Below are 25,962 nucleotides of genomic sequence, written 5' to 3' on the forward strand. Positions count from 1 at the left end.
CGTTCGATTCGACTTCCGTCTTTGTAACCAATTACGTCCATCGTAAAGCAGTCGGTACATTTGTAGTTTTTTGTGTGGCAGTATTTGTGCTCCCCACCTCAAAGTTGCTTCAAGCGATCCACCGCCATGACAAAGGTACAATTTAACTAGTTGTAAGTCATTTGAAGAATTATGAAAATATTTTTTGAAAGTTGAAACGTTCCTCAGAGTTTCTTTGTAAACTAGCAAACTCAAGCATTTAGCCGGGTAGCTAACAATTTTTCCCCTCCTGTATGTTGGATTAAAAATAAAATAAAATCATTTAAAATAGAACAAAAAAAGTTTGAAGAAGCCAAGCATTTTAAAATTTACTCAAGTGCCAATGCTCTGATTGTTGCAAAAAGATACAGTTTGTGCTATAATATAATGTACAATCATTGTAATGGTTTGGTTCATATGCAATATAGACAAAACATCAAATTTTGATGGTTCAGTTTAATATACTTTATTGACAAAAGTAATTTATTGCGTGAGTATGTAAAATGTTACATGCACAACAGATTAAACAGGCTCATTTAAAACTGCTATACATTTGATGTCATAAATATGGCTATAAATCTAAGTGGCCATACTCCTTCCAAAGAGGTGGGAGTGTTTTATGCTGATTCAGACCTATGTTGGTTCCTCATGGTTGGAAAGTAAAGGGGAGGTCAATCTCAAGCCTTCCATTTGCGAGTTTCACCTGAGCCTCCGGTGAAGCTTGTGTCAGGTACTCAAAAACACTGGCGTTGAACTGATCAACTACCTTAATGGACGTGTCAATAACGGAATCGTATGCATTGTTGAGCTGCTCCATATCAAGGGCAGAGATCTTGTCAACAACAACCTTTATGAGGGTCACAAAATTGCGATAGATGGCATTGATCCGGAAGAAAACTTCATCCAAATAGTCAGACTCGATCGAGTCAACAAACTGCTGAGATTTGCCAACAATAACTGAAAGGGTCTCGCTAATTTTCACCAACACTGTGTCAAAACTCTCCATATTCTTCACAGAGGCCACAAGTCCATTCATGATGTCCTTGACATGTGTTTTCACATTTTCAAAGATCTGGCTCACAGTGACTGCATCACCCACTGGCATGGAGACTTTCATGGTGCTGATTTTTTCCACAAATGAGTTATAGTACATGTCCATGGACTGATAAATAATTTTGAGGGTTTTGTCCAGAGTAATAGCAATGCTGTTGGTCATCTTCTTCAAGACCTCAGGAAGGGTGGTCATTTCCTCAGACCCTGGCAGTTTGAACTTGGTCTCCCTCAAAAACTTGACGATAGCGTCCATGACAACCTGGAATTTTTTCTGGTACTGCACAACGGTGTTTCTGAAGAAGATTGACAGCTGGCTCATCTGGACATCGTAGTTGATGGCGGTATTATAGACATCGCCGATGCAGTTGACAGCAACATTCTTCAACTTCTCCATGTTGCTCGTGATCTCATACTTGTGAAGAAACTCAGTGAAAGCAGAGACGACGGAAGGGAGTCGCAGTTTCATTTCCATGAGCATCATTTTGGGTGCCTCTGTATTGTAGACAATATGGAGGTTCATCTTGTTTGCTTCCTTGGAAGATGATTTTATGACAAAGATGTCAACATCAGCCTCTGGAGCAGACTGTCAAAAGGGATGCGGAAAATATAAGTCTCAAGCAAAAATGAGTAAAACCGATTGAATTTGTAAAAGTGTCAGGTTGCTCAACTCACAGGATAACGACCGTAGACCCTTGCACTCATCTGAGATGGGACCCTGCTGTTCATCTGCAAGCCCAGAAAGCCAATAGACGGAGCAGATAGTGAGGCACTAAGGACATCTCTGCGAGCAGCATAGCGAAGGTTGACATCAGTGAAAGTTGGGCTGGTGATATCCACGTTGAGAGTCTGGCGAGAAACACTGAAAAACAGAATACATTTTAAAATAAACACTTGTCCTGTGATTAAATGAGAAAGAATTATGCAATCAGAGGCATAATCTTACCTTTTGGTTTGATCAATGACATGGTTGGCATCCACATTGAGGTCGGCATGTTTCAGGGCGAGCGTGTTAATCACATTCAAAGCGGTATTCTCAAAGTTTACCGTGGAAGAAGCTATTGGGCAAAAAGATTTTGTGGAATTTAGTACTTGAAAATATTGTAGTGGAATACATATAATTGTGCAAAACGAATCATCAACTCACCATCCATGTCATAATCCAAGATGACAAAAGTGGAGGTGGCAGAGGATTTCAGTGTGCCTTTGAAAACCGGAGCATTTCCCTCGAGGAGTACGTCAAAATTTGAGGTGTACAGTGGGGTGATGAACTTGCTGTTGGTAAAGATCTTCTGTTTGGCCAGTGTTACATCGGCGACAGTTTTGTCCAAGATGGTGAAATCACCCAGGGAGCTTGGCTGTGTCAGGGTTATCTCAAAATCGGCACTCAGGGAAGAGACTGGTGCAATATCAATGGTCGCCTGGGCAAAATGCTTCCCATTGGTGTTGAAACTGAACACGTTGAGCTCATTGTTACTTGAATGCTTAAGCATTGCATACACATGACTTGGGGAGGCTTGCAAAGACAGGGTGTCAATTAAATCAAAGTTGATCACTTTAGTGGTGCCGTGATTAAATTTGACATCAGCCATGACCTTGGAGGTGGATCGGAGGCCATTTTTCAAGAACACGTTAACATCACTATCCAGGACTCCTAGGACTGTATAGTCATCAAGGACTGTGCCATCCATGTTTGCCTTTGTGAATGTCTCAACGGAAATGTCTTGACCAGTTCCCTCCAGCTTCAGGCTGAAATCCGTGTTTGCTTTTCCAACAGCCTTGACCACAGGGATGTTGAAATCACCCTTAATGTTCATGGTGGAGTGAGCCTTGGCTTTGGAGTTGGTGTCCGCAACCAGATGTTGGTTCAATTCCAAGCTCAGCATAGGCAGAGAAATTCGTGCAAAAGAAGCCACGGCGCTAGCAGCTTCCAGAGTCTCAGTACTCACACTGAAGGTGCTGTTATGAGTGCCATCAATGAACCGATTTTCAAGGGATAGTGAATTGGCCAACTTGATTCCTCTTTTGGTGGTCAGGCTGGTGGTGCCATCAAGTTTGGCTTTCAAGCCTTCGAACACAGAGGCAGTTGTAACTCCCAGACGGAATACAAGATCATCTGCTGCATACAGTCCAGTATTGACATTCACATTGATGATGGGAGACTTAAAGGACAACTCTGTAATCAGGTCACCCATTGGGGGGATTTCAATCAGGCTCATTATAACTGCGATGGGAGCAGCCTGTTTTTTCTGATAAACAATCTTGGCATCTAGGTCAACATTTTGTTTAGTCGTAATCATAAGGTGCTTCAGTCCCATCAGGTCATACAAGTTGACGTCACTTATCGCCGGGGTACGGATGTCGACGAAGGGGATTTCAAGAACAGGAATGCTAATGCGGTTTTTGAGGAAGTCAAGATTAACATTCCCATCCATTGCAACAAAGACGCCAGCCTCATTTTTGTTGTTGTCAACAGTGAAGTTGTAGGCCATTACATGCTGATGAAGACGAGCATTAAAAATTGTGTTCACTTTCTGGTTGTTGGGTGTCAGAGTGACGGAATAATGGTTCTCCAAATCAATCTTAGTAGTCGGGGGTCCGAAGATTGTCACCCTGCCGTTCAATTTGTTTCGGAAGTCAGCGGAAAACTCGTAGAGATTGGCAACAATGTTAATTCCATTGGAAAAGAGTCCTCTAACCACATCAGTCAATTCGGTGTCATGGTTTGCTTTAAGCTCAGCCGTCATCTTACTGAGGTTGACATTTCCAGAAGCCGAAACTACACTGCTCTTAATGATTGGTGCCTTCATTTCATTGAGGACATTAAACTTGTAGAGCAGAGGGCCTGCTTCAGCTGTTACTTGCTGTTTCATTGTCACTGATTTTGAGTCGGTGTTCCCAGAGAAAGTCATTGTGATGAGGCTTGGACTGAGTGACACATACAAGTTACTGATGTGGTTGCCCTCGTGAGCAACAGACTTGCCAACATTGTCAACAGTCAAAGTGAGGGTGTAGCCGTCTTGACGGACGATTGCTTTCTGGTTCATCATGGCATCACTAGTGGGCGTGATAAACGGAAGGTCTACAAGATGTTTGTAGTTTGTCTCAAGCGAAGCAGCCATTCCCTCTTCCATTGCAACAAAAGCATGGTTGGTAACATCGGCATTGTAAATTGGAGTATTAACTTTCATTGTAGTCTTTGCTTGGGCCTGGCCAGAGAGACCGTAGAGAGAGAGAGAGGCTTGGTGATCAACAACAAGAGCAAGATGGTTGATCTTGAGGGTCTCTGCAAGCACAACACGGCTCATTTTCGGAAGAGCAATTTGAGCAGTTGAGTCCACTTTGTAATTCAGGATTTCAAAGCTTGGAGATGTGCCTTGAGAAGTAATGATGGCTTTGAATTGCGGTGCCATTACTTTCTCAGTAGAGTTTTGGATCTCAGCAGATGTCTTGACAGTGAAGATGGGAGTATTAAATCGGATCTCACCAGAGAGTTTGCCAAAGCAAGGGACAATAATATCACTTGGGATGGTTGGAAGTTTAATCTCAGGGACCGAAAGAGACTTGACCAGATCATCTACAGGGAAGTGTGGGATAGTAGGGAAGGAGATCTCAGGAAGAGTAAAGTCTGAGAGGTTTATCTCAGGCATGGAAGGCAAGTAGTTCATTGTGAGGTCTCTGTAGAAGCCATCAATGTCAATCATTTTGAAATTGAAATTCAAGATGAAATCAATAACTTGGATGATTCTCTGCTTGATGTCATCAAAAGAAATGGTGGTGGCTTGGACAGTGTGGAAGCCCATGATGGTGAACTTGGGGATATTCAGCTTGGTGGGGATTTCAATCAGCTGAAGTTTATCCATGTTGAACTTCATGGATGGAACCACAAGGTCAGTCAGCGGAATAGTGAAAGATGGAATAATCACTTCATACTTCTTCAGTTCACTTGTCAGGCCAACAAATATTTGCTGAATCTCTCTGAAGATCTTTTGTTCAGGGAACACTGACCTGATTTCATCAATCACACTATTACATGTACGAGTGACAATGACCAGAACCTTTTTGTAGTACTTGCTCACTAACTTCAGGTATGAGGCAAGCTCAGCCTTGATGTCGATATTTGTGACTTCTTTTTTGATTTCTTCAAAGAATCTCTTAATATCTTCAAAAATAGCCCGGTCCATCAATTCGTATACAGGTGTAATAATTTCTGCTACTCGCATTTCTCTCAGACGATCCATAAAGCCTTTAGCAGAGGTCAAGACAACATTGGCGAAATCTTTTGCGGCTTCGAGTTTCTTGGGAATTTCAAGAGCCCTGATTAGATCATTCATGTAAATTGTGCAGTCTGCAATGATTGCATTAACATAATCCACATATCCATTATAATCCAGGGATGTCATCTTGTGCATGATAGACTCAATGAAGGTCTTCAGTTGTTGAATCATATCCTTAACTTCAGTGGATTTCATGTAGTCAATAACTACCTGGAATTTAGTCGGGATGTTTGCATCTCTGACCATCCTTGCAACAGTTTTGAGGGTTTCCTCAATTCTGAACTGCTTGATAACCTCCACCAGTTTTTCCAAAATGACTTGGACCTTTTTGTCAGCTTCAAACTTTACAATGACCTCCCGTATCTTGGAAGATAATGCGTTGATTTTGTCAAAGATGTTGAGATCCTGCATTCGGTCCTTGATACCCTCGACCATCTCGTTGAGAAGCTCAGTTGGAATCTCACTTGTTAAAATTTTGATGTAACGCCTGATGCCAATGTCTTTAATGATCTCCTTCAGTTCAGTAACAACGATGACAATATCAAATTCGTCAACTGCCTCTTTCATGGTATTCAGGCAATCGTTCAGAGTAGTCATGATTTGATATTCCTTCTCAATATTGTGCAGGAATGCCACACTAGTGCCTCTCAATTGTTCCAAGTCAATCTGTTGCATCATCATCTTCACAGTATCGATAAGATACACAACCATTCCCTTGATGTCATACTTATCATTAATGGCGTTTAGCAGTTCCTGGATCTTGGACCCAATGGTTTCTGGCAGGTTGCCATCAATAATAATCTGCTCCATGATTGCAAGATACTGCTGAATGTAAAAGTTGACAGCACCGATCAGTTTGTCAAAACTAACCTTCAGGTTTCTGAAAGCAGCGTCCACATCCTCCATGGAAATCAGATATTTTGTAGAAAGCTCACTGAAGTACTCCTTCAACTGAATGACTTTGCCTTCAATGTTAAATTGAGCAACAAACTCACCTACACGCTGAGGAAGTGCTTCAAGTTTTTCCCTGATCTCCTCATTGTTGATGTAGTCTTGAACAATTTCTGCAACACGGACAATAGCATCCTTGATACCTTCCAAGAAGAAAGGCACATTTTCAATCAGAGGGAAGTGAATGATGTGACAGTTTGTGTTCTTGTCATACTTGAGGAAACCTGAGACACCAAATTCCTGGTTTTCTGTGGATTCTGTGTTGATGATGTTTGTGAGGATATTAGCAGAAATGCCCATACCAGTTCCCTCAGCGGTGTTATAAACATTCATGTCTTGATTGAAGGCATGATCATTGATTTTTGACTTAAGACTAACAGTGGCCTTCTGTTCATTAATAGAAAGAACAGCATCCATCTTATTGTCCAATGTGGTGTCCAGGGTAATACCGTTGTCTAGTGCCTGGCTCACTGAGGCTCTGCATTCATGTGAGCTGGCAAAAGCCAAAGGTTGTGCTCGCAGGAGGAACTTGCCATAGAGCTGCGCACTGTGCTTTCCATACATTGTCACGTCTCCATCAGCATTGAAGATGGTATCAAGGTTGAAGTCGAAAGGAACAATGCTAGAACGGAGGTTATGGTCGAAGCGCATAAGCTTTGAGTTAAAGCGAGCATCATTGGTGAACTTGGCAGCAAGACCAATAATTTCAAGATCTGAGGTGTGGCTCATGTAGGTTCCAAAAAGATTTCCAGTTGTGCTGCACTTTGCGTTGGCAGTCATGTCGGCATAGTTAATCTGATAGCTGTGCTTGATCTCTGCCTCAACATAGGTAGCTTTCAGGTTTCCAGTAAGGTCCATCTTGTAAGGGCCTACCTGCAACTGAGCGTCATTAATGATGTTAGCGGTGAGAAGCTTCAGGTTGTTGTTGAGCTTGGCAGATGCTGCGTAGGGTGTCAGGTCAATGGCAACATTATGTTTATACAAGGCATACTCACTGGCCTGGGCTTTAGCCTTAGAGTTTAAGGTAAGGCTAGAAAGTGTTATTGTCAAATCATTGCCATTGTCATACTTGAAGTCAAACATGGCAGCCTTGTTATTAACGGACAGGGTTGCTTTAGTAGTGTCCAGCTGAGCATTAAAGGTGTTTTCCAGAGACAGTGGACTCTGAAGAGTGTTTGTTCCGCTTGTGATCAAACCGTTCTTGTCCAATTGCAGGGTGGCTTTGTGCATGGCAGTGTTCTGCAGTAGCTTAATGATGGCATCACTGTTGACAGTCAGACCATTGAAGTCAAGGGAGGAAGTTAGCAGAGAGTAGATTTGATCTTCAAGGTGGTCTCCGTTCGTTTCCACTCTCAGAGCAATTTTCCCTGCTCCAGCAGAGGCTTCAGCCTTGTTTTTGATTTTCATACCAAGAGCATGAGCACTTGAGTGGCACTTCAGTGACATGTTGCTGTCTGCGAAAGAAAGCTCAGCCGTATGTGTCAAGGTGTCTTCAAAGGCATTGGTGTTTGAAACAACCAACAAGTCACCATCTACAAAGGTTGCTGTCATCCTGTTTTTAGCCTGAACTATTGTTGAGTCAAATTCAACCAAAGAGTCGAGCTTTGCATTTGGTTTGAATGGAATAACATAGAAAGTCTGAGTTGAAACAGTCTTGGCATACAGTGGTCCAGCCTTGACCATTCCCTTGAGGTTGCTCCCAACAGAGATTTTCTCAGTGTTGATTCCAGTCAGAGAGCTGTAGTCGATGTCAACATTGAGGCTAAATGGGCTTGTGGCTTCAATCTTGCCAAGTGATTGCACGTTAATTTTGTCAGTGATGGTTAAATCTTCAACAAAACTGGCACTGGCTTCAAGGAACTTGTGGGACAAAGAGCCTTTCATCTGAGCCTTCAGAGAATCAGTGGTGGCCAACATTCCAGAGCCTAAATGAACATAACAAAAATGAAATTCCGAGTCATTACAGCCTCATATAGTACTATAAGGGTTAGTTAAAGTAAGTGACATATTTTGAAATACCTTCAATCTTGAATGAGAGGATTTCAAATGGCGAGGTTCCTTTGACTTCAAACTTGGCAGAGTGACTCGGAGCTTCCAAAACATCTTTGCCGGCTGCGATTGAGGCCTCAATGTCATAGAGATTGCTCTTCATCTGTGTTGAAACTTCTGCTTTGCCGAAAAGGGGAACGGTAAAAGTGAGCCTCTCAGGGACAAAAAGCTCCGGGATTGGAATCTCCATGGAGACAATCTCCACTCCAAACTCAGGCAGAGACACGCGAGGTGTTGTCAGAGCTGGTGGGAAGTTGAGCTCCTTAGTTGACTTTCCCCCAAGAGGGACTGGGATGGCGATGGTGAAGTGTTCTTCGTTGAAGTAGTACACGGCCTTTGTTTCACTGTTAAAAGCACAAACGTTAAACCTATAAATTATTTTGAAAAACCCAATGACCAATTACTGTGACCCATTTCAAACATACGTGTTGAGGAACAGTGTCTCTGGCAAGGAAATCTCAGGCATATCTGGAACTCTGAAGTCCTGAAGGTAAGGGATCTCAGCACCATACTTCTCCATGTAGTTGTTTGCTGCCTAAGAGACAGACGACAATAGAAGCTATTTCACCCTAACACAAATAAAAATGCATTAGCAATAATAGTTGGCTCTCATACCTCTCCAAACTTCTTGAAAATGTGAGCGACCTTCATGTCCGTATGAACCACCTGTGTGTCAAGAAGTTCTTGTGTGTACTTCTCAAACAAATCAGTGAATGGTCCAAAGGTGACATCAGTGTTCATGTCAGATTTGAACTCAACCTCAACCTTGCTGTCATCTGAACAATGGAGAACAAATGGGAACATTTTAAGACATGCAGAAATGAGCAGTGAGCTAGCCAATCATGAGTTGACGTATTCCTGATGGTTGTTATAGTTAGGCCAAAAACCATAAAAGTGTATGTGGGAAAAATATATTACCGTATTTCATTGCGAGCTCCTGCTTGGACAAAGCATCCATGACCTTCACTTCGCTCTTCAGTTTCAATTCCAATTCTTCCTCTCGCTTCATGTTAGCTGTGACTGAGGCATCAATGTTGAGTATGGGGACCAGAAGCTGAATTTGAAGCATACCTTTCTTCATCACCTCAAGACTGAAAGAAATGTCACAGAGTCAGACTCTCAAATGCGTCATAAGACATCTTCGTTTCTCAAAGAGACGCTGGTTTTACTTACTTGGCTCGACCAACTAGGGAAAGCTGAGGGATGTTTTTGTTAAGAAGATCCAAATAGATGGAATGGGTTCCTTTGCCTTTGGTATTCCCATCAACAACACCCAGCCTCAATCCTGCTTCCACATCGTAGTCAGGGATCTGGATATCAGCTGTGACCATGTGCTTCCTTCTGTTGTATTTCATGATTGCCCTGGCCTCTGCGGGCTCCGCACCTGTTGTTGTCCAACCAACCCCATAATGTCACTCCGCTGAATTTCAGAGCCACTTCAAGTTGCGTATTATCATCTTGTGTGTGATGTACCTTCAGCTCTCAGAACAAACTTCACAGAGTCGATCTTATGTCTGCCCTCTTCTCCCTCCTTAAGCAGCTCATAGGCAAGTGTGGCAGTGAACTCAGTTACTTCACCGGTAGGGTGGAGCTCCAGTGCAAATCTATTAAAATTCAAGATATTTTTTTAATGGATACGTCATTTTTTGATAAGTAATCGATTTAGGAAAATGAAGCTGTTCGGTGTGTTTTCTCACTTGCTGTCACCAGTGAAGGGGAAGTAGGGAGTTGTCTCTTGAGAGAAAGCATCCGTGTACTGAAGAGCAGTGCAATATTTCATCCCAGCAAAGAAGGGGGTACATTCACTAACATCGACTTTGTTTGTCACCATTGGGGTGAGAGTCACGACGCTTAGGTCATTCACCGCCACCAAGGTGTTTCTAAATTTTAAACACAGAGAGGGAGTTAAAACAAAAACAGTTCACTTCTAACCTAGACACAAAGATGTAATGTTTCTGAGCATATTACGTCATTTTGATGAGCTTGACTGGGTTCTTTGGAGCAGGGATGGTCAGCTTGACATGCTCACGTCCCATCGAGATCTTGGCCTGAAGGCCGCTCTCGTGGAAGATGTTGGAGTGCATCTCCAATCCAGAGTTGAGATATTCAGGAATGTAGGCTCCAACATGGGTAGTAAACTCAATACCCGCAGAGGGCATGAAAGCTACTTCACTCTGTCAAAGAAACACGCAAGATGTACAGTAGTTAGAACGTGACTTGCAAATCACTGGTATGGTTAAGGCCGATTCAGCAAATAAGTACCATGTCACGGGAAATCTTAAGTCCACCCTTGACACCAGGGGTGAAGGTTCCAGACAATGAAATTTTCAGAGGCACACCAGTGATGGTAGGCAAGAAAAAGTCATTGTCCATGAAGATGTAGTGGGCGAAGATGGTGTTGTCAGCCTTTGTCATCAGTCCCATCAAGAGCTGTGCAATTACAAGCCAGATTTAAGATACAACTATGCGATATCTTTTGAAAACTGTTCTCCTCAAGTCACATTGTCTTTTCTTACATCAGCGGGGAATGTCTTGAACATACTCTCAACCATCAAGGCAGCAGAGTATGCCATAGTTTCCAGTTCACTGGTCTTCAGATATCCCAGCTCATTTCCGAACAATCTCAGATACATCATTGCCTCGGGAGACTTTGTGGACTGCATTTTACTCATCAGCAACTTGAGGTTCTGCCCAACTTCTTTGATAAGGTTCTGAGAGACCTAAATACAAAAGTGTATATGAAGCATTACATAATTGTTTGACACAGCCAAAGTTCAGTTGTTTAAAGCCAACTCAAATACCTGTCTGTTCATCTGAGCATTCTTCAAACCAGGAAGGAAGCGCTGCACAATCTCTCTGACTGCATGCACGCTATCCGAGACAAAGTACATGGTCTTCATGGCGGTGTCAGGGAAGAATCCATTGTCACCAAACAGTGCATCAACTGTTGGTTCAAATCCTTTACCCTCAATACCAATCTGTAATGGTACAAGTCACAAGTTAACTTTATCGAAACTTACTCTGACGGAGCTTCTCCTCGGATCATTCTGAATATTTACCTCCATCATGTCAATGTCAAAGCCAAATGCCTGAAGAGTCATTTCCAGCATGGCTTCTTTGGGCAGGTAGCTGTTGCCCTCAAAGATCATGTTTCCCTCTACAGATCCGATCCGGTAGTTACGAGAGAACTTGGCGGGGTTCATGATGGGTCCAATCTCATTGTCCTGGATGGCGTCACGAATCTTTTGTCTGAGTCTTGGCAAGGAAACAAAGATATTATTCAAACTCTAATGTTCTTGATTCTGTGGTATGACGACAAATACTTGAATATATAGAAGCTCATCACTTACTCTTCAGTTTTTGGCTCACTTGAAGACAAAATGTTGGAAATGTGGGACACCACAAAGCTCTTGAATTGGGTATTTTCCTCAGTGGGCAAGGCAGTGGCCAAACGCACCAGCTCAGTTGGCAAGGGGTTCTTCATAAGCACAAGATATGCAGCAATTCTCTTTTGCAGGGGGCTTGCACTGTCCAAAAGGACTTGAATGAGAATCTCTCTTCCCTGTGACAAAGCAATTGATCCAATTAGCAAGCATTATAATTAATTATTCCATCCATATTTTAATATCGCTAAACATTGTCACTTGCCTCATCTGAGATGGGAGTCAGTCGGTAAACCTGGATGGCAGCTTGCTGCACTGCCAGGGAAGCATCTGGTTGGTTCACACACTGCAGTACTGAAGCTCTGAGTGCAGGACTTGCAGGCACAACAGCAGTAGCCATATTGCCAATAACCTAGACCAACACAGAAAATAAGTTTTCTTTATTGTACAGAACAAGTGAGAACAGGCTTGAGATAATGTTTCCGTAAGATATAATTGAGCTAGCCATTCGCTGAACTACATACCCTCAAAGTCAGGAAAGTGTTTTCTTCATCACCAGCACAGTCACCCAAATGACCAGCCAAGAACTCAGCAACAGAGCGAATCTCAGGGATTATTTTTCCTTCAGTTTTGTAAAACCTGTGATGAAGAAATGCCGGTTTAGTGTCTTTGAATCACGTTTGAGAGTCAACTGGCATACCTTGAATAAAGGCAACAAAGCTCACCTCTTGACTACATTGCTCAGGCCGTACATGATGGGTTTGCTGGGCTTGTACTTGACCATTTCAAGCATGTCATTAATCAGCAGAGCAGATGGATTAGAAACAAGTCCCAATGCAAAAACTGTGGCATCAACTTCAATTGCTGTGGTTTGGAAGCCCCTAAGGATCTGCATGATGGCACTGCTGCACTCCGGAGTTCCACACTGGGCTAGAACTTGGTAGGTCAGGACACGGGACACAACAAGAGCCTCTGGAATAGCACTGCTCAGGGTTTCGGTCTTCATTCCGCGGACCATGGTGACGATCTGATGGAAGAGGTGTGCCCTCCTCTCGCCTTCAGTCTCAGGCAGATTGGCCAGGTCACTCAGCAGATCCAAATAAGCTTCTTTATCCTGGACATATGTCTTGTGCTCAACAGTGTCCATATGAAGATGCTTGGCATTGTCACCTGTGACACAGCAGCAGCATTGTGGTAATCAGTGGTTTGCTTTGGAGATGGGAATTAAAACATCAGAAAAAAATATATAAACTGAAGCTTTACCATGATCAAAGACTCTGTCATTGGAGGTGGAAACCTGCACCAGGGTCAGTTCTTGCTTTCCAACATTTGTCACTCCATATTCACCCCTGAAATTGTAAAGCACTGATTTAGGTTCTGGTCTTAGTTTGAAAATATACTGAAGCACAATATAGGAAAATTCAGATTTACTTGTGAGAGAATGGGATCAGGATGTGCTTCTCTGTGCATGAGCCAGAGGTCATGTGTTTCTTCTCATTGTCAAACTTGTAGTTACAGGTCTGTGAGCTTCTGACGAGCTTGGAAAGGGGGTATTGCTGAAAATGAAATGATTTGGCTCATGATTATTTCACATAAAGAACGTGACACTGTGATTCCTTGAATTGCGAATGGCATTTTCTTGGACTTTACATAGTCTTGTTGCATTGCTTCTATGTTGTTGTGTGTTTGCTTTTTGTCTTACCATGCCAGAGATGAGCGCCAAGGGGCTGGTATAATCTCTTACTGGGACAAATCGGTCACACGTGGACAGGTCCCTTTCCAAAGTGACGTCCGTTGCAATGTCCTTTCTAGCGTTGATGGTGTAGTAGCTCTTGCACATACCATGGATTGTTGGCTAAAATGAAAGAAGAACTGAATAGAGTACCATCATTACAGTAGAAGGCAATGTATATTTAATTGAAGACATTGAATAAAGTTTTGGGAGATTGCCAAAGGAATTTACTATACCATCTTACTGTTCTTGTCCTCTTCCATCAGAGGGACAGCCAGGGCTGAGATGATACCCCTCTTGATGTTCAGGGCAGTTGTTGTCTCACCTTCCTCAGGGTACAGTTTCACATCGTAATCACCCTCAACTACAACCTTCAGAGGATATCTTGAAGATACAGAAAATATGTCAACTGACCTGTTTTTGTGCAACCAATATTTGTTCATTATGTTCCAAAGTTATGGGGTACCTTTCCATTTCGGCAGCAAAGGCATCCGAGCTGGAGGCGGCATCGAACGTGGGGTTGCCCTCTGAGTCAAAGCCAACCACTTCATTCAGCGCACAGCCAGTGGTGCGAACGATGAAACTGCAAGTCTGCGGAACTTCGATTTCAACCTGTGACAGAAGACCCATGGCAATGTTGTATCATAGCGTCACCCCTGGCACATTTCAACTTATTAAAATAGACTTTTTCAAGCGAAAACTAAAAACTTGTAATAGCATAACATGTCTATAAAATATGATCTTGGCGAGCTAGAGGGAGATGACAAGTGAGTGCTTGAGCATTTTTTAATTTAAAAAAATCTCATACCTTGCACGTTGCCATGGGTCCATTCTTGACCGCCGAGGCTCCATTTACGGCATTCAGAGATTCCGCTACGTATTGGTATTCGTACTTGTGCAGGGTCTTGTACCTTTTGGCCACTACAAGAGAACATCACATAACCTTGATAAGACATTTTTTTTATTGTGTGATGAAATATAAGGCAATTATGGCAACTTACACAGACAAGTTGGCTTATCTCCATCTTGCGCAACTTTGAAGAAGAAAGAGAATACATTTTATTTATGCACAGACATTGAAAGTTTATATTCAAAGGTATTTTTTTATTAGTTTATTTTATTAGTTTTATTCGTATTCCAAGAAGATGCAGAAGAAAAACTGAATTAGGCTTTATCTGATCCAGTCTTAGTCTGAGGAACCACTTTATTAAGGTGCTAATTTATAGTGCTATATTTGCCTTTCAAGATAGCTAGATAAGATTGTCCAAACCACTTTCTGATATACAGTAAAGTGCAAAGATGAGTGGAGTATCTCTGGACAGTCTAAGTGCAGAGTAAAGATCAGAGACCAAAAAAGACTGCTTCAAGCAGCATTTTTCCCCACATTATTATTAGTTTTTTTGTCATAAACATTCAGTTTTGTCAATCCCACACAAATTTAAACTCATGATGATATGGATTGTGAACTGCACAGGACCAAATATAGCGCCTTGTGGAACACCTTTGGCTAATGGCAGGAAAGCTGATTGAGTTACAGAGTCACACACACCAAAGCATTTTCAGCTTTATCAAAAGCTTTGGTAATGTAAATAACTAAGGGCTGTACAGGATTTTCCTTCCATAGCGCATAAAATATTTGTTTGGATCACAAATTAGTACCAGAACTTTCACGCTGATAAAAATTCCACACAGAAAAATGACACAGATTACAATAGTTTTACAAAAGCTTGACTTGATTTTTTTTTTTTTTTAATGTCAGATGATTGACCTGAAAAAAATCCTTTCTGGCGCCAATCGTAAAACTTTCCTTTTCGTCAATTAGTAAGTAAAATTTCTCACGTGTCAAATGTCCAAATAAATGCACTGGGTCCAAATCGCCACCCACAGACTTAAGCATCAGGAATGTTCAATTAGAATCATAGGTCCAAACAAGTTTAACATTTATACCAAAATAATATGAAATTGAAAATTCAGATTATTAAATACAATAGACGACCAATACTCACCAGCCAAGGCTGTTGTGCTGAGGATCAGCAGAAGGCAGAGCTTTGAGTCCCTCATGGTGGGCTCGTAAAGCTCAATCCCTCCGGTGTTTGGCGAGTACTCAGATGAGACTGAGGAGTCGGAATCCTTGCGAGTCTTTTATAGAGCAGTTACTGGGAGGAACGCTCAAAGTCCAGCGTGACCTGCAGTGTGGAGGGACAAAGGGAAAAGGTTTGAAAGGATATGCGTTGCTCAAAGCAAAAGCTTACAACACCGAAATCGTTACACGCAGAGGGGGGTCCTCACTCAAATGTTTGATCGTATCAAGACAAGTCAATGAGTTCAAGTTACTTTGTTGGTTTTCAAACTCAATGTCTGCGCTTGACCAAGATGGGCCAAGCTAGCCAACTGGAGCTATCGTGTAACATTAACTCCAAATTTGAATTTTGTAGGCCTTTATCTTATATTGTGTGGTTTCTGGAGTATTTTTTCTTCTATCTGTATGTTTCGTCCATATTCCTGACAATTATCACCGTCCTGTTTGCTGGACAAATGTGCATCACAAATCAACAAATATGCCATTAGCACATGCTAGCTAGCAACATTTTCAAACCAATTTAGTTTGATTCAATCCATTGAGAGCTGATACCGGATGTTGTCACAATTATCACACGTATGCAGTCTATTAAAAAAAACAAAAAAAAAAAAAACATTTAGACCTTTTTCTCAATGTTAAATCACGAGACACTGATTTGATTCTTTTCAGAGAAATTCTGGTTCAGCGCCAATGTTGATATATAGCGGTCAGTCCTTCATTGCACTCTGCACTTTTTGTGATTCATCAGTGCAACGCGGTGCCAACTCACATTTTGAAACCAGAAAGTGAGGTTCACCGATGAACTGAAGAGTTGAGTCGTGCTTTACTCTGAGTGTGATGTTATTTATCAACACCCATGAAATATTGAAACATTCAACTGGTGTTTGGATGCAGGCCGTTATTTTGAAAACAATTTTTTTTGCTCTAATATGGATATATTTGATACATATTAAAAATGTGCATATTTGGCAGCAACCAAAAAAATAGGTCCACGTCCATTTAATGTTCGCCCTGAAGTTTTTGTACATTTGCCAAGTCATTCTAGAAGCTTCCAGCTGTGTGAATGAGGTCACCGACGTCATGTGAGGCTTCAGTGATCAAAGCACAATCCAAATATACAGTCCCTTATCACTGTGACAAATTTATATATATTTATATATATATATATTTATATTTATATATATATATATATATTTATATATATATATATATATATTATATATATATATATATATATATATTTATATATATATATATATATATATTATATATATATATATATATATATATATTGAGCGCACTTTTTTTCCATAGGATAAGGCTTTCCCACCACCCATGCGTAACCACCCAATATTCAAACATGCAGTAACATCTGAAGATTACAATTACAATTTTAGTACTGACAATATTGTTTACCTTATTCTTGTGTTGCTGCTTCCACTGCCACTAACCCGAAATGAAAACCGTCCCCCCTCAATTCAATACTGGCTGGATAATGAACTTTGATCAACAAATATTCAAAGGTTCCGCTCAGGTTTTATTTGCTGTTCAAGCAAACATAAATAAACATTTTAACTCAAGGCTGAATTGTGTTTTTCATCCCGAGCGTGAGGTTGTATTTTAGGCCTCGTTCTTATGTAGAGCGGGAGCATATTTGTGATCGTCATTTGGAAATGTTAACTTAAAGACACGGGGTTTGTATTGACTGACACGTGTGTGTGGTTTGGATTCAAGGGGGGTGTTGAGGTGGTGGGGTCGGCCCCGGGAATACTTGATAAACTGCTCTATGTGCAATTCGTGTGATTCAGTGATTCAATCAAGAAACCAAGCATGCTATTGATTTTCATGGTCATTCACCTCGCCGCAGTCTAATTCTGCCATCCGACTCATTTTCACTGCAAAACAGCAAAAGATTTATTTGGGTTGGTTTTCCATACCAGAGTTCTGATAGTCTGGGGTTTTTCATGGTAGTTTTGACTAGATTGTGTTTTTTATTAGTTTTAGTATTAGTTTGAGTTTTGTTATTTTATTTTTATATTTTAACCTTTGTTAAAAATGTTTTGCGCCGCCAAAGTGAATAGGCTGATAATGACATCCATATTTGGAGATGCTATACTGATGGAAACTTAGGAAACTTCCGATCAATCATTTTGCTACGACATTATTCTACTTATTTATTATCTATTTTCGTGACCTAATTGGCATACTGGTAATTTACCTAATTATTGGTCAATCTGGAGGAGCAAACATTGACTGAAAGTCCAGACACAACCAAGTCATGCACAGAGTATCTGCTGTGTCATAAATGGCCATGTGTCCCCGCAGCAATATTCTTCTTCCACTTTATCAGGGAGAGGGTGATAACACTTTTCAAACCTAATAAAAAAAAAAAGACTGACACTCTAAGAAAACAGGACAAAGTTTATCATATACTATCTATGGTAGGCGTAAAGCCTATCATGTTGTTACATATTGCAGACATTCTTGATTTCAGCTGAACTATCTGAAGGTAAAAAACAACAACAAGGAAATCCACTCATTTTCTTTACATTTTAAATGTATTTATCCAATATGAGCATTCTTTTTCTTACAGTTCCTCTGAAGTTTTTTAAATTTTTAGCAATTAATATTGACCAGCTTCTATTTAGCTGTTTCGTCTAGCATAAGAAGTGCTCGTTTTTTTACAAAATGGCATAGTGTTAAACATTTTTTTTTTCAAACGAAAATTGGAGCCACAATGCAATAAGTTTATGACAAGTAAGGAAAGACTTTACACTTTCCTAATCTAATCCTTTCCCATGTCTACAATATGGAGTTTGGTTATCCACCTAAACCTAACATGAACTTTTCAAACTTGTCATGCTTTGGTGTGCGCAGTCCAAAAATTAACAATGTTTCTTTCTTTACATAATGTGCATAATAAAAACCCTGCCGTTATGTCAGTGATGGTTAGGCTGTTATGTTCTCTAACAATAATGCACAAAGCCACATTTTTTTCATTATAAGTACAAAAAACGATGGAGAGTGTTATTACGGTTATTAAACAAAATTATTTTGGACAAGGCCTCCTCCACTTGCAGAGCGCTTTGCTCCTAAATCACAGTTCTTTTAGCACCCTCTAGTGGACACTTTCGGAATCACATATGCAAACAAAAAACAAAACAACAACAAAAACTCTCCTTTGCTGAAAAAAGTGACCTAATAATTTGGGGATTTTTCCCTTTTCAATTCCAACTGCAAATTTTAAAGTCAGCAGTCTACATGATTCGCTATAAAATTCATCAAGTGACATATTTCAATAGCAGCCTTCCCAGTTTAGCATTACGGTTCTGGAGCCTCTGGTTGCGGGTCTGCCTTACTTGGAACACACAATTTTTGGGCGCAGATTGAAAAAAAAAGGCATACAGATACATTGTGATGTTTCATATGACGTGATATGTACGCTGCATGCGCCACATTTATGGATCTGTTATGCTAGTTTACGAAGTGTTGCCTCAATAAATGAAAATCACCTTTCCCCCCTCACTGTGCTTGTAGAACCCATCCACTCCTCCATCCCAGGTTGCCATGGTAACACAATCAGTACTCTCTATTGCTATATATCAAGTGAGCAATGGCTCGTTTGCACGAGACAGAGTCGTTTTCCACCCCTCTGTAGCGCCATCCCTGCCTTCAGGTAGAGAGTTCAACCAGCAATGTGCTTATGAGAACAGGTGTCAGGCTTCAGACACACACACAGTTAATTATTGATCCAGTGACTGAAATACTGACATACACACCACACTTCCTGAAGTGTCTAAACTGCAACCGTGAAGGTACAGTCATATGTTGGTTCAAGAGCCTACACGATTCAAAGTGTTAAAACATCTTGGGAAATAGCTTTGAATTGAATTTTATGAGAGCCATTGATAGATTTTCATTTATTATGCAACAGAGTGCGAAGTTGATGTAAAGATAAAGACGTGCATAATTTTCTCTTTTTTTTTTTTTTTGCTTCGGTGTTAGTTTTTTAAGAATTTCTTCTCAGACGTGTATTTTATATAGGGAGCTAATAATAGTCAACGGAGATAATTTTCCACCGGACGCTGCGACTTTTTCTCCGATGGAAGCAGCAAGGAGAGAGTGGAACGATCCATTCCCTGCGCAGGGACGTTAGAACATAAAAAAAAACGTCAAACTGTCAGCAGAATACATTTTACGAAGCTCAATATTCATTTTAGCATTTACTAATCGCACAATAGTATAAAAATATAGTTTGTTATCAATATGTGGTGGTAAATAACGTGTACTCGGGTCATAAATATAAAGAAAACCCCATTGTTGTTTTTTTGGTCGAGTCGGATGAAAATCGAGCTCGTGCCACATCTTCCAGCAGCCGTTAAAGCTTCTAAGCATCGCAACAAACAAACAACTGTAAGTAGACAACATTTTCGCAAAATCTTAACTCCAAAACATCCATTTTATAGTTTTTTCCGTGTTGGTTTTCTCGACAGAAGACGCTGAAGTTGATGGTGAATCCTGTCCGTTGAAGACGACGTAAAAAGTGGACCGACCTACGCGGACTTTTCTGCCGTAAAACTCCGAAATCCTCCCCTCAAAGGTAACTAGATTTTTTTTTAAGTACAAACTTTTTGGGACGTAAAAGTAATTTCGAGTCCGCGTTCAGCTGCCGTGCCAATTTTCCTCTCAAGACACGATTGTAGTTTGAGGGTTACACCCATTTAAAACGGACTGCATCACATTCCCATTTCTGTCAAAACTAGTGGATTATTAAATCCAATTATTTCATTTCAAAGTCACATTTCTGCACAACGTGACATTTACTTAAAGAAAGATCATTCTACTCAATTATGCATGCATCATCAAATCATTTAAAATGTCATTTTTAGTCCGTTAATGTAATATAAACCAATCATCTGTGGAGAATATATATATTTTTTTAAAACCATTAAACGTCATTAAAAAAAATAAAATAACAAAGGGCAACCACAATTTGCGTAGTTTCATAGTGATGAGGAGTCAGAACATTTGATTTGGTCTAATAGTGATCTCTAAATAAAAGTTAAATTGAGGCATAAAAACAGACGCACTGGGGGGGAAAAAACACTAAGGACAACTGCATTAGTCCATCCACACATTGCACCTACGTTAGATTTTCCATCCAGCAGTATAGTTCAGTTCACCAGTGGACACTGGGGATAATCGTAACATTTTTATTTACATTTGTATCTTTAACTTTGAGCACTTTTGACTGGTGTTCAAAGTGCTGTGCAAACTAGCCTCAAATGTCTCCTAATAAATGTCATGGAAAATACCCGTGCAACACAAACAGAAAATGTGCAATGTCATTTGAAATACAATGAGTGAAATGTTACGATTGACCCCATGGTCTGGGTCGGTTTATCTTGGGGTGAAATGGAAGTTTGGTCTATAGCGAGGACAAGAGATGAGAGCACAAGTTCGGTTTTCCAATATTTGTTTTTCCAATAAAAATCTCATTTGTTCTGCTGCGTTCAAGTCAAATTAAGCTTGTGGTGTAATTTATAATTTTATTAACTTATCTTTGGTACAATTGTCCCCGAGTGCACTAGCAAGCAGCTAGCTTGGATTAGAGCTATTATTAAAACAATCCCAATGAAATCTAACTAAACGGGCACATCATCAGCATTTAATGAGTAAAAAAAAACCTCAAAAGTTGCCTAAAAATACTCAATTAATTCACACAGGTAATAACTTTCACGGCTCACCTGATTTCTGTCTTTGGTCATGTGACATTGGCAAGCTGAGCTCTTTGGCACTGTGATGTCATTTTCAGTCGACAGCAAGCGGCAGTGCAAGACAAAATGGCCAACCCTGGATATGGATAAAAACGAGTGGAGTTATCTGCTTCATTCATATTCCACAAATGCAATATTAATCAGAATGGCGCGTTTAGACTAGTAGTAGCGCAAAAAAAAAAAAACACATTTTATTTTGGAAAAATGTCACGACTAAAATTTGTATTTTTTTCATTTAGCTCACTATTTGGGATGTCATCTTAAAAAGTTACTAAAAAGTCTCTTGATTAAATTCAGAAAGCCTGCAAAGTTTTTTTCATTGTTCCATATAACTTCCAGACAACGGTGTTATAGTACCGAACAATATGGTGTACTGCAACATGGTTCCTCTCTTCTAGGACGACTTCGGCAGCATCCGATCGTCTTGGGAAACTGCATTTCCACTCTGTTTTTAAACGGACGGATAATTGCGTTAAAGTATGCTAAATGCGAGCATCATCTGATTTACAAGATCCCCAGATCGGCCGTTGCATCGCCTCGCTTTTTCTTCCACTATTCGGTTGCCGTGGCAACTGGTGTGTCAGGGGACCTCATCCTGAGCCAGTGCATGATGTTCTCCGCAGTAGTTCAGAGGCAAGCACAAAGTGAGAAATAACGGGAGAGCTCTTTTTTTTTTTTTTCTTTTAAACCAATCGCTTTCCAACCCAATTAATGCTGTCTTTGATTACCAACGCAGAGCGCGGCAGCAAATTGATTCCCGATTCCTTGTCGTCTCTGAATTCAGCACCGCGTTGTTTGATTTCCTTCCAATTAAACAGAATTAAAATGCGATATGTGACCCCTGACATCATTAAAACAGCAAAATCATCTGATTAAGTCTATCAATTTTTTTTCTAATTCATTAAAATTATTTCAAGTCCTAATTGAACATTTCAATGTTTTTAGATATCATTTTAAGTGCTGTTCCCTTTTTATTTATTTATTTATTTTTTTAATTGACTACATTTCCTCATGCTACGTTGTTTATATGACCACTTATTGGTGGGTTAGGGGCATTATTTATCCAATGCTGATTCCAGACGTCCATCGCAGATTAAATCGCAATCCCAATATTGAGGCGGGGAAAATATTTTTCAAAATCGTTCATCCAATCGACTGCAAACACAAGTTGGCCTCAGATGTCATACAATCGTAAAAGTAATTTCAGCCACGGTTCGGGGGGGTGTGGTGTTGATTCAAGCGGATGACACATCCGGGCTATGAGAGCAGAGGGATCTATTTGAGGAAATACGGTAATTGAGGACGTAAACAAGCGCGACTGTCATTTGTTCCGCAGCCTTAATAAAATCATTCACATCATTTGTTCAATTCGCACGTTATTATACCATCCAAACGTCAAGCTCGTCATCGCCATCCGTATTCATCATGCAATTAAACACACAGAACTCACTGTTCATTAGTTTAGCTTTTTGTTTCTTTTCTTCTGGATGAAATCATGTACATCTTAGGAAAAGTGCAAAAAGGTCGGTACTCTGTGGCAAAGTGAGTAAAGTGGACTTATGACACACGCACACACCAGGTTGTGACACTGGAAAAAGTGGGCGGTGCTGTTCAAGAGGGTTGACAATTAGGAATAGCAAACTGAAGGGCCGCTGCATCAAGTTTATCGTGGAAAGTCGCTTTTTTTTTGAAGAAAAAAAATGTTCTGAATGCCAGTAATGCATTTTTCCGAGGAAATGACCTAATTTGGTCAAGCAGATGCTTGAATGATAAAGGCGGTATTTGCAATGACACGTCCAATCAAAGCGCAGGAACGTCTGAGTGATCGCGATGATTTTTTTTTTGTCCCCCCCCCCCCCCCCATCACGCTTCTTCACACCTGCATCACGTGCGATGTTGAGCTCACACTCTGACGCTCCTTGTGAAGAGCCAATTATTGCCTGGCTTCTTGATTATTTTGTTGGCTGCATCCTTAGACTGTACATTTGTTACTACCACGAGGGAATGTGATACCTGCACCACAGTTTTTGCAACAATTATTTAAAAAAAAAAAAAAATCGTCAATACACTGCAGTAATGCAAACTAAATAAGAAAAACAAAAATAATTATTTTTGTCATTGTGGTAAATACATTTATTGAACCATAGATTATTTTCCTACACTAATTTCATTCTAATACGATTTGTCGTTTCCCTAACAGGAGGTGTGAGAACCGAGTAGCTGTCCAAAACCAAAACAGTGGGAGTGTGGCGAGCTTCCAGGGACACTTTTGAAACACCAGCCTAGCTCTCAGCCTGCTGCCGGGAGCACTGCATCATGGGAAAACAAAACAGCAAGCTCCGGCCCGAAGTCCTGAACGATTTGCGCGAGAACACCGAGTTCACCGATCACGAGCTGCAGGAGTGGTACCGCGGCTTCCTAAAGGACTGCCCCACCGGCCACCTGACGGTGGAGGAGTTCAAGAAGATCTACGCTAACTTTTTCCCGTACGGAGACGCCTCCAAGTTCGCCGAGCACGTCTTCCGCACGTTTGACACCAACGGCGACGCGACCATCGACTTCAGGGAGTTTATCATCGCCCTGAGCGTGACGTCGCGCGGCGGGCTGGAGCAGAAACTGCGCTGGGCCTTCAGCATGTACGACCTGGATGGGAACGGTTACATCAGTCGTGCCGAGATGCTGGAGATAGTCCAGGTGAGGAGATTTCTTGCACACGCCAAAAAAAGTAAACCTTTTCAAATATTATTTCGAATTTAGTATTTGTAATGTTTACATCATTTTTTTTGTCCTCAATGATGCGATTGCAATTGAAAATCTCCTAAAGGACCTCATATATAACGTATTTATGAGCTAACAAACGCAATAAATTCATTTTTATTACAATAGGAAGTATCAGATTTATTGAACTGAAATGTTTTGCTCTTATCGGTCAGGCTCTTTTAAGCGTTTACAACGACAAACTTCTGCCAAACAAGTGTGGCGTTGACATAATTCAATAAGTCATAAATCAGATTCCAACAATAATACAAACAAATCTGTGACTTTAACGACTTCCTATTTTCCGACCGACCAAATTGAGCAATTTTTTTTTATTGCATTTTATCTTTGACTTCATTTTATCTTACTATTCTTTATTTTTTTTTAATCATATTTTAGCTTGATAAAAGCTTTTTTTTGTAAAACATCACCTCTAAAATGTAGATATCTCTGAATCCAACAGTTTCAGAACTTTGAAATCATTATTTCTAGTCTTATACCACTCGTCGTATTTTCTCCTGCCCTTTCCGTGGTTTATATTTACTCCTTTAGCGTGGTGAGCTGCGCTGCCTGCGGGGTCATATCAATATTGACTTTAGCCTGTTGCATTTGCCCATCGAAATGCACCGCAGCTTTTTGTTGCTCTTGTTTTTTTGGTCCTCATCCAAGCTGGAGACATTTTAGATTGTTTACAAGACAGATTTGCTATTTCAGGTTCTCACTTGCCAAGTGATATTCACTGCACGGTGTGACGAACCCTGTTCCTTTTCGCAGGCCATTTATAAGATGGTGTCGTCAGTAATGAAGATGCCTGAAGATGAATCCACGCCGGAGAAGCGCACAGATAAGATCTTCAGGCAGATGGACATCGACAATGACGGTGAGATTATATTCAGAGACCAGAAGCTACTAGTTCGGCCGAGTGTTGTTACTAGTGTATAACAGTTTACATTTATGGTTTCATTGCGAAACTTTAAGTCGTTCTATTAGTTCCCCTGGACCTCACACAAAAAAATATCCAAGCATTTAATCTGCATCGATTTCGAGTGGGACACTAGGATGGAGCATTCACGTCTGTAACGCCACAGCGCCACCTGTTGGCCAACAAAATAAAGGCCCCGTCTTGACTGAACCTGCGTTTGTGCCGCGTGATGAACAGGTCGTTTGTCCTTGGAGGAGTTCATTAAAGGTGCCAAGAGCGACCCGTCCATCGTGCGGCTGCTGCAGTCCGATCAGGGGACCTCTCGTCAGTTCTGAGGCAAAAAAAAGCATGCGGCCATTAGCATGTACAGCACTCCATGACGTCTTATTGTTTACATCGGGGTTTCCAAAAACGGTCAACTCCGCTAAAATTAATCATTTATTGCCATGACAACAATGTCGTAGCGAAGCCAATGACAGAGACACAAAAGTGTTTACTTCATCAAATAAAACCATCTTGTGGCAATTAGTGAGCTCTCAAAAATTGACCAGTGACCCATTTTGAGTCCAGATCATTTTTGGAAACCCTGCTTTTCATAATTCTATTTTTGTGGCTTTTCTGTGGATTGTTGCGCTTTTCCTATATTTTTCTTCCCTCGAAATGGACTTTACTGGTCCTCCCAAAAAGTCAAGTGCCATATCATGTATTTATACAGACTGGATTCCTTACATAGCAAATATTAAAAGATTCTAGCTGTTCAAATTTGATTCACTTCAACTGTGTTGCTCAGGAATGCTCGGTGGCTGTTCTACACAAACGATGTCTATGCCTTTTAGTATTGCATGCACTTTGTGGTATACTTTACACGTAGTGACTTTAAATAGAGACTGTGGCTGTTTTTATTGTTTTATTATTGCAACAAATGTTTTCACACAATTGAAATAAAGTTTGTGTAAGAAAAATCTA

The 25,962-nt window shown here is 40.7% G+C and overlaps 2 protein-coding genes across 2 annotated transcripts; one reads left to right on the forward strand and one right to left on the reverse strand.

Moving 5' to 3' along the window:
- Positions 1-32: 32 nt before the first annotated feature.
- hpcal1 (hippocalcin-like 1) lies at positions 33-25,958 on the forward strand. Its single transcript, XM_088286863.1, has 6 exons — positions 33-135; positions 19,878-19,953; positions 20,034-20,140; positions 23,518-24,011; positions 24,849-24,954; positions 25,234-25,958. Exons 4-6 carry the CDS (start codon positions 23,634-23,636, stop codon positions 25,329-25,331), a joined length of 582 nt encoding a protein of 193 aa, XP_088142989.1. The 5' UTR covers positions 33-135; positions 19,878-19,953; positions 20,034-20,140; positions 23,518-23,633; the 3' UTR covers positions 25,332-25,958.
- apobb.1 (apolipoprotein Bb, tandem duplicate 1) lies at positions 469-15,536 on the reverse strand. Its single transcript, XM_088286509.1, has 28 exons — positions 15,467-15,536; positions 14,462-14,494; positions 14,269-14,381; positions 13,927-14,072; positions 13,697-13,844; positions 13,431-13,583; positions 13,160-13,284; positions 12,992-13,077; positions 12,454-12,898; positions 12,253-12,367; positions 11,994-12,140; positions 11,696-11,907; positions 11,405-11,600; positions 11,147-11,323; positions 10,862-11,065; positions 10,608-10,775; positions 10,314-10,519; positions 10,043-10,225; positions 9,819-9,949; positions 9,519-9,729; positions 9,264-9,436; positions 8,961-9,121; positions 8,771-8,880; positions 8,316-8,689; positions 2,216-8,221; positions 2,015-2,126; positions 1,744-1,930; positions 469-1,654 (listed from the first exon to the last, which is right to left on the reverse strand). The coding sequence occupies exons 1-28, from the start codon at positions 15,519-15,521 to the stop codon at positions 665-667; spliced, it is 11,367 nt and encodes a 3,788-aa protein (XP_088142635.1). The 5' UTR covers positions 15,522-15,536; the 3' UTR covers positions 469-664.
- Positions 25,959-25,962: the final 4 nt, after the last annotated feature.

Source organism: Idiotropiscis lumnitzeri, chromosome 21 (genome assembly GCF_059441095.1).
Source record: "Idiotropiscis lumnitzeri isolate Australia: NSW breed Sydney's pygmy pipehorse chromosome 21, RoL_Ilum_1.0, whole genome shotgun sequence".
In the NCBI taxonomy this organism is placed as follows: Eukaryota; Metazoa; Chordata; class Actinopteri; order Syngnathiformes; family Syngnathidae; genus Idiotropiscis; species Idiotropiscis lumnitzeri.

Bases quoted from the DNA above. Each gene is read 5' to 3' on its own strand.
- apobb.1 (XM_088286509.1), bottom strand. From the start codon at position 15,521: ATGAGGGACTCAAAGCTCTGCCTTCTGCTGATCCTCAGCACAACAGCC. The intron at 14,073-14,268 runs GTATGAGATTTT...CTTCTGTCACAG, and splicing joins GACCCATGGCAACGTGCAAG to GTTGAAATCGAAGTTCCGCA. The intron at 9,437-9,518 runs GTAAGTAAAACC...CATTTCTTTCAG, and splicing joins TCCCTAGTTGGTCGAGCCAA to TCTTGAGGTGATGAAGAAAG.
- hpcal1 (XM_088286863.1), top strand. From the start codon at position 23,634: ATGGGAAAACAAAACAGCAAGCTCCGGCCCGAAGTCCTGAACGATTTG. The intron at 24,012-24,848 runs GTGAGGAGATTT...TCCTTTTCGCAG, and splicing joins AGATGCTGGAGATAGTCCAG to GCCATTTATAAGATGGTGTC. The intron at 24,955-25,233 runs GTGAGATTATAT...CGTGATGAACAG, and splicing joins GATGGACATCGACAATGACG to GTCGTTTGTCCTTGGAGGAG.